The 16,687-nt window shown below is 52.5% G+C and overlaps 1 protein-coding gene and 1 long non-coding RNA gene across 2 annotated transcripts in view; one reads left to right on the forward strand and one right to left on the reverse strand.

Moving 5' to 3' along the window:
* PODXL (podocalyxin like) overlaps nucleotides 1-6,752 on the reverse strand; it is a 42,262-nt gene extending 35,510 nt beyond the window's left edge. The window contains exon 1 of the mRNA XM_067747049.1: nucleotides 6,427-6,752. Within this exon, the coding sequence (XP_067603150.1) occupies nucleotides 6,427-6,490 (64 nt within the window). The 5' untranslated portion in view covers nucleotides 6,491-6,752. The remainder of the gene's footprint in view (nucleotides 1-6,426) is intronic.
* LOC137229320 (uncharacterized) lies at nucleotides 5,961-8,104 on the forward strand. Its single transcript, XR_010945631.1, has 3 exons — nucleotides 5,961-6,517; nucleotides 7,464-7,599; nucleotides 8,024-8,104. It is a non-coding gene; the product is annotated as an uncharacterized lncRNA (long non-coding RNA).
* Nucleotides 8,105-16,687: the final 8,583 nt, after the last annotated feature.

Consider the following 16,687-nt stretch of genomic DNA (forward strand, 5'->3'; position numbering starts at 1 on the left):
GGGACCTCTTCCAATATCCATCCTTCACTTCCTCACAGCCGAACCACTCTTTTTTGGTTAGGCATGTGAGTGCCTGAAATAAAGATCACTCTTCCCTAAGGAAGTACTCTTCCCTGCTTCTCTTGCAGCTATGTGTGGCCACAGGACTAAGTTCCATTCAACAAAACGTAACTGGACAGGGTGTGTCTGGTTTCTGGCAGGTAACCTCAGAAGAGGAGCTGCAGCCTTCTTGTTCTTTTTGTCCTGACAGCTGCAGTCTGAGTAGCCACCTTGGACCACAAGGCAGCTCCCCTCATGCCTCCATGTCCACTCCTCCATGCACGGGGCCAGCCCCCCTGCCACTTGCCTCTCTTCCGGAATCAGATTTGGAGCCTTGCAGTTGGAGAGCCCAGAACTGGCAGACAAGACTTCGGATTCTAAACCAGCTTGCTCTGCCACCTACTTGCTCTTTCACTCATTCAGCAAATATTTATGGCCCATCTACTGTGTGCCAGGTACTGTTCTAGGTGCTGCGGCTACAGCGCTGACCAACAGAAGTCCCTGCCCTCATGAAGCTTACAGTCCGCTCGGGAGCGAGACAAAGAAATGAGTGCCCATCAGGGGATACATGCTACGGAGAAAATGATCAGGGGAGACGTGTCCAGGGTGTGGAGGCCCAGAAGGCCTCTCTGAGAAGGTGGCATTCCAGCAGAGAGCCGCAGGAAATGAGGGGTGAGGCGTGTGGACATCTGGGAGAAGAGCTGCTGTTCACCGTGGCCCTTGGCACCCAGGCCTCTGTTTCCCCCTCTCTGGAATGGTCTGTGAGATAAAGGCTGTCCACAGGTAACCTCGTGCTACCCTGGCTGGAGACACTGGCCCCAATCAGCACATTCAGAGTAGGTTAGCACAGGAGTCTGACCGGATGGGGGCAGAGGGACCGCTCGGACAGAGCTCACGAATTTCTGCTACGAAGGGGGCGTGGCTTCGGCTCACACCTAGCTCACCCTTAGTTGAAGAATTAAAAAGTGTCCCTATTTCCTCACCTTCCCACTGTCCCTTCCACGCTGACCTGGGTCAGGGAGCCGGAAGGTTAGAGGTCAGACAACTGATGGCTCCTGGGTCAGCCCACGCGCCTCCAGGGGCCTGGCTCTGGGAGGGTTCCCTGCGCCCCAACCCGGAACTGCATGGCAAGCCACGCGCAGCCGTTCCTCCGCATTCTCTCCCCGCTGGGCTGAGGCCCACAGCCTTCCGGCCATGACAATTGGCGGACAGGGTGCCACCCTGCGCCCTGGCCCTAGGGAAGTTGGAGGTGGCTGACCCGAGGGGGATAAGGCTACAAAGGAAGAGAGGGTGGTGGTGGTGCACTCAGGGAGAGGGGCGGGGCCGGCAGGAGGATGGGTGGCTGGGAGGCCGAGCTAAGCTGGGGACCTGTGCTGGCCGCTGCTGGAGTGGTCCAGGGCGGGGCTCTGTGCCATAGGAGGGCATGCGGTGGGGACACGTGGGGAGGGGCCGCTCCTCAACCTGCAGATGCTGCTGCCTTTGCACAGGTCCTCCAACAAGCGGTTCGCACCACCCTTGGTCCAGATTCTGACTGCATGCTGTGGACACCAGAGGCTCACAGGCAATGGCAGACAAGACACACAGTCACGACGCACGGGGCCAGCGCTGTGACATGGTACTCGGGGAGCCTAACTCTTGAGAAGCAAAGTGGCTCCAAGCCTCAATTTACCCTGACGGTGGAGGGGTGGGGAGAGAATCTGGGCACACTACAGAGTTGTCACCACCACGCAACCCTTTCTTAACAGAGTTGAAGTGAGTTTCTTCGATGCCCAAGGAAGAATGAGCCTTGAGGCCGAGTCCAGTTACTAGTACTACGGCTGCGGACACGTGCACACACGTCCCCGGGAAGCCGCCAACAGGAGCCCCGAGAACCTGAGCAAGTGAACCCCCTGGTCTGCATCCCCTCGTCTGAAAAACGGGGGGGAGGGGTGTATTAGATGATTTCCAGAACACTCCCAGCTCTAAAATTGTGTTCTCTGATTTTCCGGGTTATTTAGAAGTGGTGTGGAAACGACCCTTTGTCAACTGAATTCTGTTTTGAACAGCCAGCGGGCTGCCTACTTAAAGGAATCTCACGGTCAACGCTGTCGCAAATATAAAGAGGCTCCTTGTAGTGGATCGTCTGTGTAGATTTTCTCGAAGGCTTGCCTTACAGTCGTGAGGCTAGTGTGGCCCGAAGAGTCACAGTCCCAGATCTGCCACCTGATCTGACCTTCTAACAGTCCCACAAAGTGGACAGGACACAAGACAAGGAGAGACCCGCACAACTGCACCGGTGTTCCTGGGAATGGGACAAAACAGGACACACACACACCCAGCTGAGCTCCCTGCCCTGCATCGTAGCCCATGGGCACAAATAGGAAGCGAGCCCAGAGCTGAGGACGGAGCTCCCGGCCTCTCGGTCTAATGAAGCCTCCAGGCAGGCTCGGGCTGCTGGGCAGGGGGTCGGCAGAGGGCGGTCACTCCCATTCTCCAGTGATGTGGGAGGATGTCCGTTCCAGCTTGAGCTCGAGCTTGCACTCAGCAGACCTGCACAGGGCCCCCGGGGTGTGAAGAAGCCGGCCCTTCCCGGGGTAGGGGTCACCTAAATCCCGTCGCTCCTCCCAACAAGTGCAGAGAGCTGTCCGAAGGGTTCCTCCCACTTCCCTTAGTAGCAGAGGGCGACGAGCTGAGCTGTGCTCACAGCAGCCGCCAGTCTGATCCAGGTTCCCAAGCCCAGAAGCCCCGACCCTCTGCAGTGCTCCTACTGGCTATTGGCTGCTGCAGAAAGAGCCCAGTGGCCAGCATCACTGCCAGGGTGTGAGCTGGCCTCGTGCCCCACTTCCGGAGAGCCTGAAGCCAGGGGCCAGGGCCAGTTCCCCCAGAGAACCGCGGTCCAGATAACATCTCCTGAGCAACTGCTCAGTGCCCAGTGCTGTGCTGGCCCTGCCCTGAGGGGCTTACCACTCAGCACTCGGGGCGACACCCACACAGACTGTGGAACATAACTGGGTTCCATCTAGGAAACCTGGGAAGGCTTCTCAGCAAAGAAGATACCTGAGGACGGACAGAGTTAACTCTCCAGCTCCCACCCCCGCCGGCCCAGGGGAATTCAAACCAGGTGGAGTCCCCTTCCTCTCCCAGCTTCCAAAGGGCAGAGATATCCAAACCGCACTCAGCAGGGGCCCCTCCTCTCCGTTTCAACCTAGATTCCTGAGGGGAAAGCAGATGCGGGGGCTGCCTCTCCCCCTACCTCTGCGCCCTGCCTTCTCTAGGTCCAGGGCGACCCCCAGAGGACCCTCCCCGGGCTCACCAAGCTCCGCTCCTCTGCCCCTCCCTGGGTGGCCACACCCTGCAGCTCTGGCCCAAGCTGCCACCTGGTGTCTCTCGGAGTCTTCGCTCATCCTTCCCAGCCCGTCCTCTCCTCCTCTTCTCAGCCTGCTTAAACCTGTCTGCTCCTGGTACCGCCCCACTATGTCTTACTCACTCCTGCCTCAAAGCCATGCCCAAGCAGCACCACGCTAGGAACACCCACCGTCCCCTAACCCCATCCCATGGAATGTTCTTTCCAGGCTCTGAAAGTTCACCTCCTCCCCGAAGTCCCCCTGCAGCTCACTGACCCCCATCTGAAGAACCCCCATCACGCCCCCAGCTTATGACCTGTGTCTTCGCTACACCCTGGAATTCATTCCGCCTCGGCCACCCTAGGAAGGGTCTCCTACTCCACACTGACCCTTTTATTTTAAAATCCCTGCATAACCCCACCTCACCTCGTCCAGATCGCCCCTTCCCAAATCTTACGGCTTTCTCACACATGCCTCCCTTTCCCCCATTGTGTGGCACTTAAGCTTCAGTTTTTATCACTACCTAGCAATTAAATGACACCCACAAACATTAGCAGAATCCTGATCAGTCACATATAACTTACTAATCATAAGAGCTAGGATTTTCTGAGCTGACCATGGAGTTGTGCACAACGGCAAACTCAGTATGTTATCTCTCATTTTCAGAGCAACCTGCAAGGTGGAGATTTGTCATTTTTTACAGACTCAGGTTCACTGTCTGGTCTACAGTCATGCAGGTCTGTCTGATCCCAAGTTTGAGTGTTTTCCACCACCTCAAGCTGCCTTTCCCTTGCCTAGGATTCATCCATCCATCAAATGACTCGATCAGACCCACAGAAGACAGAGTATCAGTCAGCCTGTCCTTTCGAGCAAAAGCCCAGAAATGTTATAACAGTGAAACTAGAGGTCCCTCTGCCCTTTCTATCTTACAGATAAGGAGACAGGTTCAGAGGTACGACTTGCCATATGGTTTGACCAAACGTATATCAAACCAAAAAGCACTGAAAAGGGGTCTAATGGGCTGTTGGCCCTGGTTTGAATGCTGCTGATGCTGTAGACTGTGTGATCCACCTATAGGAGCAGGTAAGCTCCCAGGGCCCCGTCGGGGATAATTCCTTTGCTCCACTATAAACCTTGCTTAGAACTAAATCACAGGATTCCAGCAGTTTTGGGTTTCATCATCCCAGATGACTGCAACCTACAGAAGGGCAGAGATGGAGCAGTCCTTACTGGGTCCCTGTAGGAGAGTGTGAAATCTACCATAGCCACTAAACACCGAGCCTGTGCCCTTCAGCCTTTTCTGGCCGCAATATATGCAAATAATAATAACGGTAATACTCCCTTGCCGGTTTACACGCTTCAGAGCACTTCCCTTTATCACTGCATATTGTCATAGCATTTTAGAAACTGGGTACCTGGGCTCAGGTGACTTGCTGGTGGGGGCAGAAGCAGGGTTATGGTTCCTTTTTTCCTTACTGTATTTGTTTACTACATACCAAGCTCCTACCGTGCGCCATGCCCCATGCTAGTGTTGAGGAGGGATTGTGGAAGAGACGGAGTTTGGGGGCAGCACGCAGATGCCAGGGAAGACAGTCCCAGCCTTGAAGCCAGCAGGGAGATGGGCTTGGAGCTTTTCCCGTGGGTGGCTCCGGAGTCTCTCCTCTTAGGACAAAACAGCAGGACTCCTGTCCCACAACCTCCACCCTCTCCTCCAAGCTCAGCCTCTTGAAGCTCAGAAGCACTGGGAACTATAGCACATCCCTCCTGACACAGCCCATCTCCCTTCTCGATGGTTCTCAGAGCCCAAATTGAAGTCTGCCCTCCTGGGAGCAGGGCTGAGGAGAGCAGCCACAATCCAGCATCTCCTCAGCCCCGCAGGCTGTGCAAATCCGCGGCGGCTGCCATCCTCAGAGCTGTCCCGACCGTTCCTCACACTGCGACCCCTCCTCCAGGGGTGCACACCCTTCACCCACTGGCTGTGCCCATCCCTGTCAGACCAGGCTGTGAAGTAACAGGGCCGCCCACCGGAGGATGCCCAAACCTACTCACTCCCTGAGCTCCAGCCCCTTCCCATCAGCAAAGTTCCCCCTGATACAGAGAAGAGACTGTCCTGCCATCCCACCCCATCCTTCCCCTAAGACTTTAGTCCCAAACAGCAGCACCTACCAGCAGCAGGGTCCCTTCCCTGTCTGGGCTGTCACCACAGTCCTCCTGACCCTAGAGTGGAAACATCACTCTTTCTCCCTGCAGACACCTGCTCAGGTGGGCAAGAAAGAAATGCATCTCTCTCCTGGGGCTGAGACTGCAGCTGTTCCTAGGCGCTTTGGGACGCTACCTGTCCCCCCAGATTTTCACCTTTGTAAGAAATATGGGAGAGGTTTCTAAGGCACAGCCCAAGCCTGTTTCATGAGAGAAGTTCTTGCTTCTACAAAGGGGCTGGAAGGGAACCTCACCTTCCTGGCCAGGCACTGAGAAGGGAGCTGTTCCTTTGGTGACATGGAGGCAGGGACCCCACTCAGATGAGTCTGGGATTGTGGATGACCTACTCCCTCCCCCTCTCCACCTGCTCCAGCACAGGCTCGGGTGAGCTAAGCCGGCACACAATGCTTGGAAAAACCTCTCTGCGAACGCGAAACACATAGCCACGAGGGCTGTTACCGGAGGCTTGTCACCTGCTTCAGGGACAAACACGGAGAAAAAGAACGATCAGACCCTGGGGGTCCAGAGGAAGCGTGGAGCCTCGCCGTGCCCTAAGTCCCCGCTCTAGGACTGCAAAGCCAATCAGCGCCCGCGCGCCCCTGTTTGCCCCAACACAATCCACGGCCACTCCACCCCAGGGAGCCCCGGACGACCCACGCTCGGAGCCCGGCACCTGCGGCGTTCTCGGGGTAGGAAGGGGCTTGGATGGTGCAAGGTCAGGGCTCCGCGTGTGGCCCCAGCTAGTGGTGCGCGTAGGGGCTGCTCCCGGTCCCGCCACGAGGAGCGGCGGGTTTCCCAGCGGCGGGCCCGGCCGGGGGCGCATGGGCACGACACGGGTCCTGGCGGAGCCCGAGCCACCACTCACCATCCTGGGAGAGCGACAGCGGCAGCAGCAGCAGAAACGCTGAGAGCACCAGCGCGAAGCGCATCGTGTCCTGGCCTCAGACCCGGAGCAGGTGGCTGCGGGCTTGGCGGAGGGTCCGGGCGGCCGGGCGGCAGGAGCGTGGGCGCCTCTCGGGGAGGCCTGGCGGTGGCTCGGACGGCCGGGCGCTGACCCGAGACTCCCGAGTCGCGCTCCGCAGGCTCCTCCTCGCGGCCGCTGCGGCAGAGCCGGGCCGAGGCGCGGAGCCAGGCGGCAGAGGAGCGGCGGGTGGCTGCGTCGCGGGCGGTGTCTGCGCGGCTGCGGCCCTGCCGGCGGCTGCTGCGACTCCGGTCCAGTCCGCGCCGGCCCCCGCCCCCTCCCCTCCCCCAGGACCGCGCGGGCGGGGTGGCGGGGCCGGGCGGGGCGGTGCTGGGCGGAGAACAATGAGCAGAGGAGGAAACTCCGCCCTGGCGCGCGGCGGGCGGGGGAGCGCGGCGGGCGGCGGGCTCCGGGCTCCCGGCGGGCGGCCCCCGCGCGGGCGGGGGTGTGAGAGTGAGCGCCGGGAGGAGGGGTAGCTGGGGGGCTCCCGGCGCCGGATTGCCCCCTGCCCGCGGGGCCGCCCGCCGGGAGCGCAGGTGTCGCCCGCCGTTCTTCTGAGGGGCTCTGGCGGGACCCCCCTCACTGCCGGAGTCCTCTTCGCCCAGATCCGGAGCTAGGAGGCCCCCAGGAGCATTCCAGGCCTCCCGGCTGCAGCGCGTTTTGCTGCAAAGCCTGAGAAGCACGTCTCCCACTTGCCAGGTGCAACTCACCTGCGGGCGGGCCTTCTGAGCAGGTCTGCGCCGTAGGGTCTGCACCCTGCAATCTGGACTAATTAGTGGCTTAACCTCTCTGAACCGACCTCACCTGTGAATGGAGGTGGTGGTTAAAAAAAAAGACAAATTTTTGAGGGATTAATATGTGCCACTTTGAGTTCTAAGTGCTTTGCATATATTAATTCATTTACTCTCCGCAACAGCCATGTTTTCGGCTTCATTTTGCAGGCAGGCAACTGACTGAAAAAGAGGTTTAAGAAACTTGCTCGAGATCACATAACTGCTAACTGTCAGGCCTGCTTCTGAAAGTATCAATAATTTGGAGACATACTTGGCGCAGTGCCTGACGTGTAGTAATCGCTCAGTAAGTATTAGCTGTTGTTCTGACTCTCGCTCTATCAAGAATAGCAATAAGGATTTAGGGCGTCGGGATCAAAACCGACTTGAGCTCAAAACCTAGCTGTGCTCATCTATTAGTTGTAAAACCCTGGGCAAGTGACTCCACGTACCTCAGCTCTTTCCGTCTGTAAAATAGGGGTAACAACACCTACCTCAGAGGGTTGCTATGAGAGTTAACTAAGATAAAATGCAGGACGAGCGCTTAGCACAGGACCAGGAACATAGAAAGTGTCCGGGAAGGAAGCGGCCCGCGCTCCCAGTACTGGAAGGGAAAATTTGCCGACCTGAGATGGGGGTGGGAATTGAATTCCGTAAACCGAGGAAACCCGGTGAAAGAACAAAGAAGTACCCCTCTGTTTTTCGTTTTGTTTTGTTTTGTTTTTCAAAAGCTGCTGGAAGGATGCAGAGCCTGGAACCCCCTGCGGAGGAGGCGCAAGGGTGGCGCCGAAGAAAGGGAAGCAGACCCAGAGCGGGGGGGGGGGGGGGGGGGCGCCAGAATTTGGCTCTCACGTGACTCCTGCGTTGATAATTTGGAGTCTTTCTGCCAGATGGGTCGGGGGGTGGGGGAAAGAAGGGGCGTCCGCAGGACCCAGCCCCTTGTCAGAGACCGTGGACTCCTTGAGCCCCTTAAGTGGGCTACACGCTGGCGCTGCCGGAAAGACACAGCATCTTTGGAGCAGCGAAGGAAGCGCTGGTGCCCTGGTTGGGGTTCCGCGGCAGCAGGCTCAGGCTTGGGAATGGCTGACTTGCCTGTTTTCATCAGGAAGTTTCTGCAGGATCATTCTGGCCCCGTTTTCCGTGCCGCATATGGGAAAGACAGTGTGTTCCCTATAAATACTGTGGGATGTATGTGTGTGTGACTATCTTTGATGGGTTTTGGTACTGTTCTAAATATCCATGCCAACAAGAGGGCTTGTTTCTCTTTCTGAAACCAAGCAATACGCTTAAAAAATTGGGATTTAACATTTTTTGTATTGTGTGCTCTCTGATTTTAAGTGTTTTGCACTCAATCAACTGCTCCAAAAATCTAGAAATGATCATGTTAACTTTGCAAGGGGAGAATGTATACTTCAAATTCACATGATTTGGGGTTGGTCCCATTACCAGATTGTGCAAAATTAAAATGAGAGCAGACATCCAAGCATAGAAAGGGGCAGCTCTTTGTAGCTGGAGACTTAGCAGAATCAGAGATGTGCTGGACCCTCCCCCATAGCCAGCAGCACCCCATCATCCTCCCACCCGATGCAGATGGAGCTTTCAGGAGTGAGGCTGGCCAGGCTTAGAGATCACCTGTGGTCAGTGAGCAGAACTGCCCCAGGTACCTGGCCTGTGCCCTGGACCCCCTTTAACATAGCACTCCCACTAGCTAGTTCACTGGCCCAGAACACCTGAGTTTATAGTCGAAACTCAAAGCACTTTGTAGATGCTAGTCCACAATCCTTCTGAGATTTGTTACATTTTGCTTATATGTGTGCATGCATTAGCTCCCCTAGGAGACTTTCAACTTTTTTTTTTGCTTTAGACAATTATATTTATTAACATATTATTTTGAAATAATTTTAGATTTACAGAGAGTTGCAAGAAGACTACGAGAGTTCCTGTATACCCTTTACATGGCTTCCTTTAAGGTTAGCATCTGAAGAAAACATGACACAATGACCAAATTTTTAAAAATTAACATCAATTCAATACTATTTACTAATTTAAGACCTCAGTCAAATTTTGTAACCTTTTTTTCTCACGCACTTTTTCAGGCCCAGGAAGTCATCCAGGATCCCACATTGCATTTAGTTTTCCTGTCCACTTTCTTCTACAGTTGATGACAGTTCCTCAGCTCTGTCTTTTATGACATTGACAGATGCTTTCAACTTCTTAATGTGGGATCTCTCTTATTCACCTACTTCCTCAGACCACCCGGAACAGCACATCACATCATATAGATACAGATACAGATGTAGATACTGAATGCAAACATGAATGCCAACTGGTAGGTATTACACGGGAATCTATGGCACAGGTTTCAAAACCGTGGTTTTTCCCCTGGTCGCTGTCAATCAGAGCGAGCAGTCATGATACTTGGCCTCACCTGCAATCTGGTGATGTTGCTGACTCATCCTTAAATGCAGGTTTGATAAAGTTCTCCTGACTCTCATCCTTAATAACTTTAATCTCCAACCACAACATCTACATCTAGGGGTAGGACAGAGCCTCCGGGCACCACATCCCCCAATAAAAACTAAAAGCCCACGTATCCATCCTGGGGCCACATCACTCTTCATAAGGTGGCAAGGAGGCTCTTACTTTGGTTTTCTGATCTCTGACCTCTGAGTTCCTTGGGGGCCCAGGATGGCACTTCTTTCCTCTTGGAATCTCAGTGCCCAGTACAGTGGTGCTCGCCCCCAAGAAGTTGCTCAATACCCAAAGGCTGAATAGATAAAGAAGTGGTTGAATTTTATCCCCGACGCTGGGCTTTATCTCTGACTGCCAAGTTTTGTGATTCTATGAATATCAGCTGAGGTTCAAATTGGGCACCTCTCCCCAAAGTCATACACTTACCTATAATTATTATTATTTTTTTTACACTTACCTATTATTATTCAACAGCATCTACTCTGACAGCACAGAATGCCAGGCCCTGTACACAGTGCTGAGAATGCAAACGCGGATGCTATAGCTTCCACTCTCTCAGGGGAGAAGCAACACCTGTACCCAAACATAACTGAGGTGCAGTAGAGGCTGTAACAAGTGTCATGAGCAGGCATATGGGAGGCAGAGAGCAGGACAGGCTCAGCTCCACCTGGGGACGTCAGGGACGGCTCCTGAGGAGGAAACAGGGTCTTGGAGAAGGAGTAGGACTTCACCAGGGGAAGAACAAAAGCGACAGCACTTTGGGCAGGTGGAGCAACATGTGAAAGTGAAGAGGGGACCTGAGAACTGTAGGCAGGTGTTTTGCCCTAAGTAGAGTGCAGGGTTTGCAGGCAGGGATGGAAGATGAGGCTGGAGAGGTGGGTGAGGTGAGATCCTTAGACAATGGAGAATCCCCAAAGGGTCATAAGCTGGAAGAGACAAGACCAGCCTTCCAGTGAGCAGGATCATTCTAGCTGTCGTGGACTGAAGGCTCAGGGGGCAGATGCGAGGCTGGAGGTGAGCACAGTGCTTTGGGAGGCTAAGGCACCTGTCCCTGAAGGGCCTGAGCTCAGACAATGGCAGTGGGAAAAAAGAGGAGGGGCTGTAAGCAGCTCCTTTGCCTCTTTTTTGTTTGTTCATCCCTTATTTTCGTTAGACCTTAATCATAAAGATGAGATCGTTAGGCAACATTTGACTAAGTTCCTGATTTCTGCTTTTCTAAACATACACAAGGCCTTACCTAACCTGTTGATTCCTTTCCTGGATTAGAAGGGATAAGAATGAAGAATTAAGTAGTTAAAGAATGACTGACTCTCTACCCCCAGCTTCCCCTTAGTAAATTTGCAGGTGGACCACGAGGGCAAGAGAACATCCAATTGCAGACGGATCACGTGGGCAAGACAGTCCCAAGGAAGATGGGGAGAAGCCAGCAGGCCTGCGTGCAATGGAAAGGTGACGGAGAATCTGACCTCCTGCCTTAATGATTAACTGAGATTGTTTCCCCTTTAAAAATTGTCATGGCTGAACAGAATCTTTGGAGTTGGTCTCTGGATACAAGTCCACTTTCTCCCCAGATTGCCAGCTTTTCTGAATAAAGCATCTTTCTTCTCTGCAAAGCTTGCCCCTCAATTTATTGGCTGTTGTGCGTTCGGTTACAGGGCCTGATACAAGAGGTATTTGGTGGTCAGAATTGATAGGACTTAGTGACACGCTGGATGTGGACGTGCTGTGTCACGTGGCGTGTGTAGTGTGTTGAAGGCATGGAGCCGTGGAAGGAGTCTAGGGGTCTAGGCTTCCCACTTGGGTTACTGCGTGGATTATCTGAGGGCCAAGGTTGAATGTCACTAACTGAGCTGGAGAACATGGAAGCAAGTTTGGAAGTAGAAAATGATGAGTCCCACTTTGAACGTGTTGACTCTGAAGACCCATGGGGTGCTCCGGGGCCAGGTCTAGAAGTTATATCTGTGACATTGAAGCTCAGATCTGAGATCAGGACAGGAAATAGAGATTGGAGAACCATCCCCGTGCAGGCAGGGGTTGTAGCCATGAAAGAGGATGATTATCCTGGGATGCTGGGCAGTGAGAAGAGGCTGGAGGCAGAGGCTTGCAAAATTCACGGAACGGGCCGAGGAAGTGGAGACAGGGAATGAGGAGCTGCCTAGGAGGTAACCAAGAGAGAAGGGTGCCATGGAAACAGAGGGAGGAGGATGTTTTAGTAAGAAGGTGGTCTAGTGTCACCTGCTGCAAAAACTGAAATCTGCTGATTGAATCTGGCAATGAGAGGGTCACTGGGAATTTCACCCAGAGTGATTTTAATGACGTGCAATAACTTGGGGGAGTCTTTGGAGATGAGGAAAGAGAGGCATTGAGTGTGGGTGTGAAAGGAAGGAGGGAACACATAAGGTCGAGGGAAAGGTTTGTGTGTATTGGTTCATTGTAACATTGGAGAGATGCCCGTGAGTGTGAGCTGAGAGAAGAAGCCAGTCGAAAGGGAGAAGTTACAGGAGATGGGATGTGAAGCAGAGATGGAAGGACTGATCTCAGGCAAAGGAACTTCGTTGCTGAAGCTGGGGGATTGGGACACTCTCTGTCACAGCAGATGACAAATGGCCTTGGAGTGAGTCAGCTGGAATTTGAATCTTTGTGCTGTGATTTAAGAGCTGTGTGACCTTGGGCTTTTACTTAACCTCTCTGAGTCGGAGCCTCCTCCTCTATAAAACAAATAATAGCATGAATCTTGCAGAATCTTGCAGAATCACCGTGAGAATGTAAGGGAGTGCATAATGCCTCGTTGACACTCAATAAATGGAGTGTCATGGCCTTGTGTCCACAAAAGAGCTGCTCCACTGCCCGCCTCGCCTGTGAAGAGCAGGGGCAACAGGACAATTACTCTGTGCTCTGTCCTGTTGCTGCTCTTTAGCACACATTTCCCCGCTCAGAAGCCCTCATTCTGGAGCAGAAAAGCAGGTTGTGCCCCAGAACAGCAGGTTTTCCCACCATGGCTGCCTCCACGCAGGCCAGGGCTGGGGGTCACAAAATCAGGGTGTCTCTCCTCATCAAATGCAATGGAGCTGCTCGTACGAGGGGCCCTCAAGACAGGGCTTAGCACCTAACCGTGATCTTCGGGATTCCCAAACACCTCAGATTCAGAGACAGCCTGGGGCTCAGTGGATGGTCCAGATCATGGGCCCAACACCCTCATCACATGGGAAGAAAACTGAGGCCTGGAGAGTTGAGCTCACGTGTTCCCGCTCACACAGCTGGTAAACAGCATTGGTTCCAGATCCTGTCTAGAACTCCAGCCACTGCTCTAACATAGACCATGGCCTGGGCATGAGGTATCCACACTCACGCAGCTGGGTCAAAAAGCCACAGGTCCCATGGCAGGAACAAAAGGTGATGTGCCGAGGAGATGGGGCTGGGGGAGGGAGATGAGAATCAATTCCTAATTAAGTTGAAATCAAAGCAGCCCGGGGCATGGGTTTTGGCTCACTCTTCCTGATCCGTGTGCCCAACCTGCTTTCCAGTCACATCTCCCACTTACCCCCTGACCATCCTTCCCCCTCCTGCTAATTCTCTGCTCGCTGCAATAAAACAGCACGCAGTTAACTTCTACCTGGAGGCTGACCAGGGCCAGAATGTGTGCTTGAGTAGGACTGCATGGAGCTCTGCCTGAATTCTGGGCATGTGCTAACACTGCTCTCCTCACATGATTTAATCCTCATACAATGCGGAGAGGTAAATATATTACCGTTAATCCATTTTGCAGATGAGGAAATCAACACCTTATTTCCCTGCAACCACCTGAAGGTAGATGTCGCTTTTTTCGTGTCCCTCCTCTCAGGATGTTGACCCGTGTGTGTCTAATTTCCCCCGTAAGCCCCGAGCTCCTGGAGGAAGGAGCTGTGTCTGGTTCTGCTTTGTACCCTTGGCGGTCCCTGGTTCAGCATCTTATCTCCTCCCTCCTCTCCCGCCTTCCCTCCACCTGCCACCAGAGTGTTATCCTTGGAATCAGTTGTCATAGATCCTGTCCCTAACCTGTTCAAGCTCTTGTCCGCTTTCCTGTTGCCCAAATTCCGAAACCCAGCATCCAAGGCTTCCAAATTCTGGCCCAACTAACCTTTCCATCTTCTCCCACCGAGAGGGAGAAGGCTCTTTAGATTCAACTGTGACACTCGCTGTCATGCTCAAGTCTTTGCCTTTGCTTCTCCTGGTGCCTGGAATTAACCTACTTTCCACCTGTCAGTGTTTGAAGGCTCAGATGTGGTGCAGGAAATTCAGATCTGTTCCCCACCTCTCAAGTCATAACCACTTCCTCCTCTTTGTTCCCCTGGCCTGGAGTTAGTACCTTAATTCACCGTCTAATTTCACATGTTTTTTGTGAGCTATATACACATACACCATGAGTTTTTTCTTTGAGGGCAAGAACCTCACTTTGTGTGTCAATGCTATACTCAGCATGGCTGAAGTTGGCTTTTGATAATAAAAACAATGTGAGTAATATCTAGAGTTTGTTGATCCTTACCACATGTGCTAGCCCTGAGCTAGGGGTTTTACATGCACAGCCTCGTTTAGTCTTTTCAGCAACCTCGTGAGGTGCCGTTATGTATCCCATTGTATTGATAAGGAAACTGAGGCGTTCACGGAAATTAAGTAACTGGTCTAAAATCACACAGATATTAAGTAGTGGAGTCAGGATTCAAATCCAGCAGCCTGACTCCTAAAACCATCACACTATTCAGAGAGTGAATACATACGTGAATGAATAGTGATATTTATTGCACTATAATTTTGCCTGCTGTGTCTCATAAACATTGTTAAGATGAAATATCTGTCCTAGGAGCAATCTAAAACATACCGTGCAGTGTTTTTCTCAATTCAGGAAATGATTGGTTCACCACGCGACCCCTCCTGCACTTGTCAAAACCCACACTCCCGGGCTTCCCTGGTGGTACAGTGGTTGAGAGTCCGCCTGCCGATGCAGGGGACACGGCTTCGTGCCCCGGTCCGGGAAGATCCCACATGCCGCGGAGCGGCTGGGCCCGTGAGCCATGGCCGCTGAGCCTGCGCGTCCGGAGCCTGTGCTCCACAACGGGAGAGGCCACAACAGTGAGAGGCCCGCGTACCGCAAAAAAAAAAAAACCAAAAAAACCCCACACTCCCTGTATCCCCAGAAAGCCTGCCCAATTCAAATAAAAATTGGCATGGATTTAGCCTTACAGTTTTCAGTTACTGAAACCTCATTATACGATACATATGAGCCGTAGACCACGCCCTGTATTTAAGTTAAACATGTGCAAGAACTTTTCATTTAATCACCAGATTCTTCACGTCTCTGGGCTGCTTGCTCCATCTGCAAAAGTCAGAATTGCTGTACCGCCCACAGTGTTTTTATACCACTGCTCCCCAACTCTCTCTTTCTCATTCTGAAGGATCTTCTAAACTGCTTTAACTGGTTGGTATTTGTTAAAGGTTTTTATCCACTCTTCCTGGTAGCTTGATTCATAAAACCCAGGTTTATCCAACCCCATTATTACTCCTGCTCTTGGGGGACACACTCCATTTACAGGGACTTAGGTCTAGAGAAAAGGTATCTAGCCCAGGTGTCCTTCTTCCTCGCTAAAGAGGTGACTAAAACTACAGGGACAGGGTTGCAGACCTGCAAAGATAAACAAGCTGGCCAGATATGGACGAACGGCGGGGCTGGGATGTAGCTCTGGAGGTTCCCATGACCTCATCAACCTCTGAAGCATTGTTCTTCCCTGTTACCAGAGCATTCTGATAACACTTACACACTCAGAGTGCACAGCCGGGGTTGTAGGGTCTGACCCGTGCAGCAGGGAGACAGCGCAAATCCCTCTGCTCAAATTGGAAAGAATCCTGACAATCATTTCTTCGGAGGCTTGAATAAGATCCCACGTTCAGAGAATCCTAGAGTTTAAAGAGTACTCTCCTGGGTCCTCTTCCTTCACAGCAGGGGTGCTTCGTGCATTTCTAGATTGATGTCTCTGTGTGCGGCTCTGGGCTCCCTAGCTGCACTCTCTGTGATCACTCTTACATCCCAGCGCCTAGCACGGTGCCTGGCCATAGTTGGTACTCCATAAAGACTGGTTGGGTAAATGAATCAAATTCCAGAGGTAATTTTAAAACAAAAATTGTATTTCTATTGTTTGTTTTATCATCAAGTAGCTCATGATATCAGGAAACTCTCTGATCAGGAAGTGTTAGTTTCCTTATCTGCAAAATGGGAGGAAAAAATCAGCCCTAACTCCTTTTCAGAGTTGCTTCAAAACTCTGGAGGCAAAAGTTGTTGCAGTTTGAAAAATACAAACCTTTGTAGCTATTTCTCATTAAAATACAAACCTCTTTGTAGCTATTTCTCATTATTATTATTTAATCAGTCTTTCCTGGACTTTGCACAGGTTGATGTGGCAAATCATTTTAACTCCAGGAACGAACACTCCATGTTGTATCACGGAGCGCCTCAAGATTGTTTTAAACCTTTGAACCCTTGGGGGACAGTTTATAGATGCACTTTCTGTGCTGTTTTTAGCAGAGCCCTGGGTCCAACCCCTAGACCCAGAGACAGTGACGGATGTAGGAGGGTGTGAGGGCCAAGACCCTGAGGTTCGTCCCTCTGTCTCAAGGTAGGACTGTACCTAGTTGCTTCTGAATAAAGCAGCTTTCTCCCCTTGCTTTCACAGGGAGTCCCAGGAGAGTGAATGTCACAGCTTCCCTCACCTCTCAGGAAGGCTCTCACAGTCACTGTGTCCAAGGAGTCCTGGCCTCTGAGCTCTATCTAGGCTGTGAGCTTACTGGGTAAAATAGTTCAGATTCTTCAGAGGAAAGCCTGGGTCCAAGGTTAGTCAGAACATCTCTCTGGGGTCCATCTTTCACAAAAATCATACCCTTTCACCTTCTGATGA

This window comes from Pseudorca crassidens, chromosome 8 (genome assembly GCF_039906515.1).
Source record: "Pseudorca crassidens isolate mPseCra1 chromosome 8, mPseCra1.hap1, whole genome shotgun sequence".
Taxonomy (NCBI): domain Eukaryota; kingdom Metazoa; phylum Chordata; class Mammalia; order Artiodactyla; family Delphinidae; genus Pseudorca; species Pseudorca crassidens.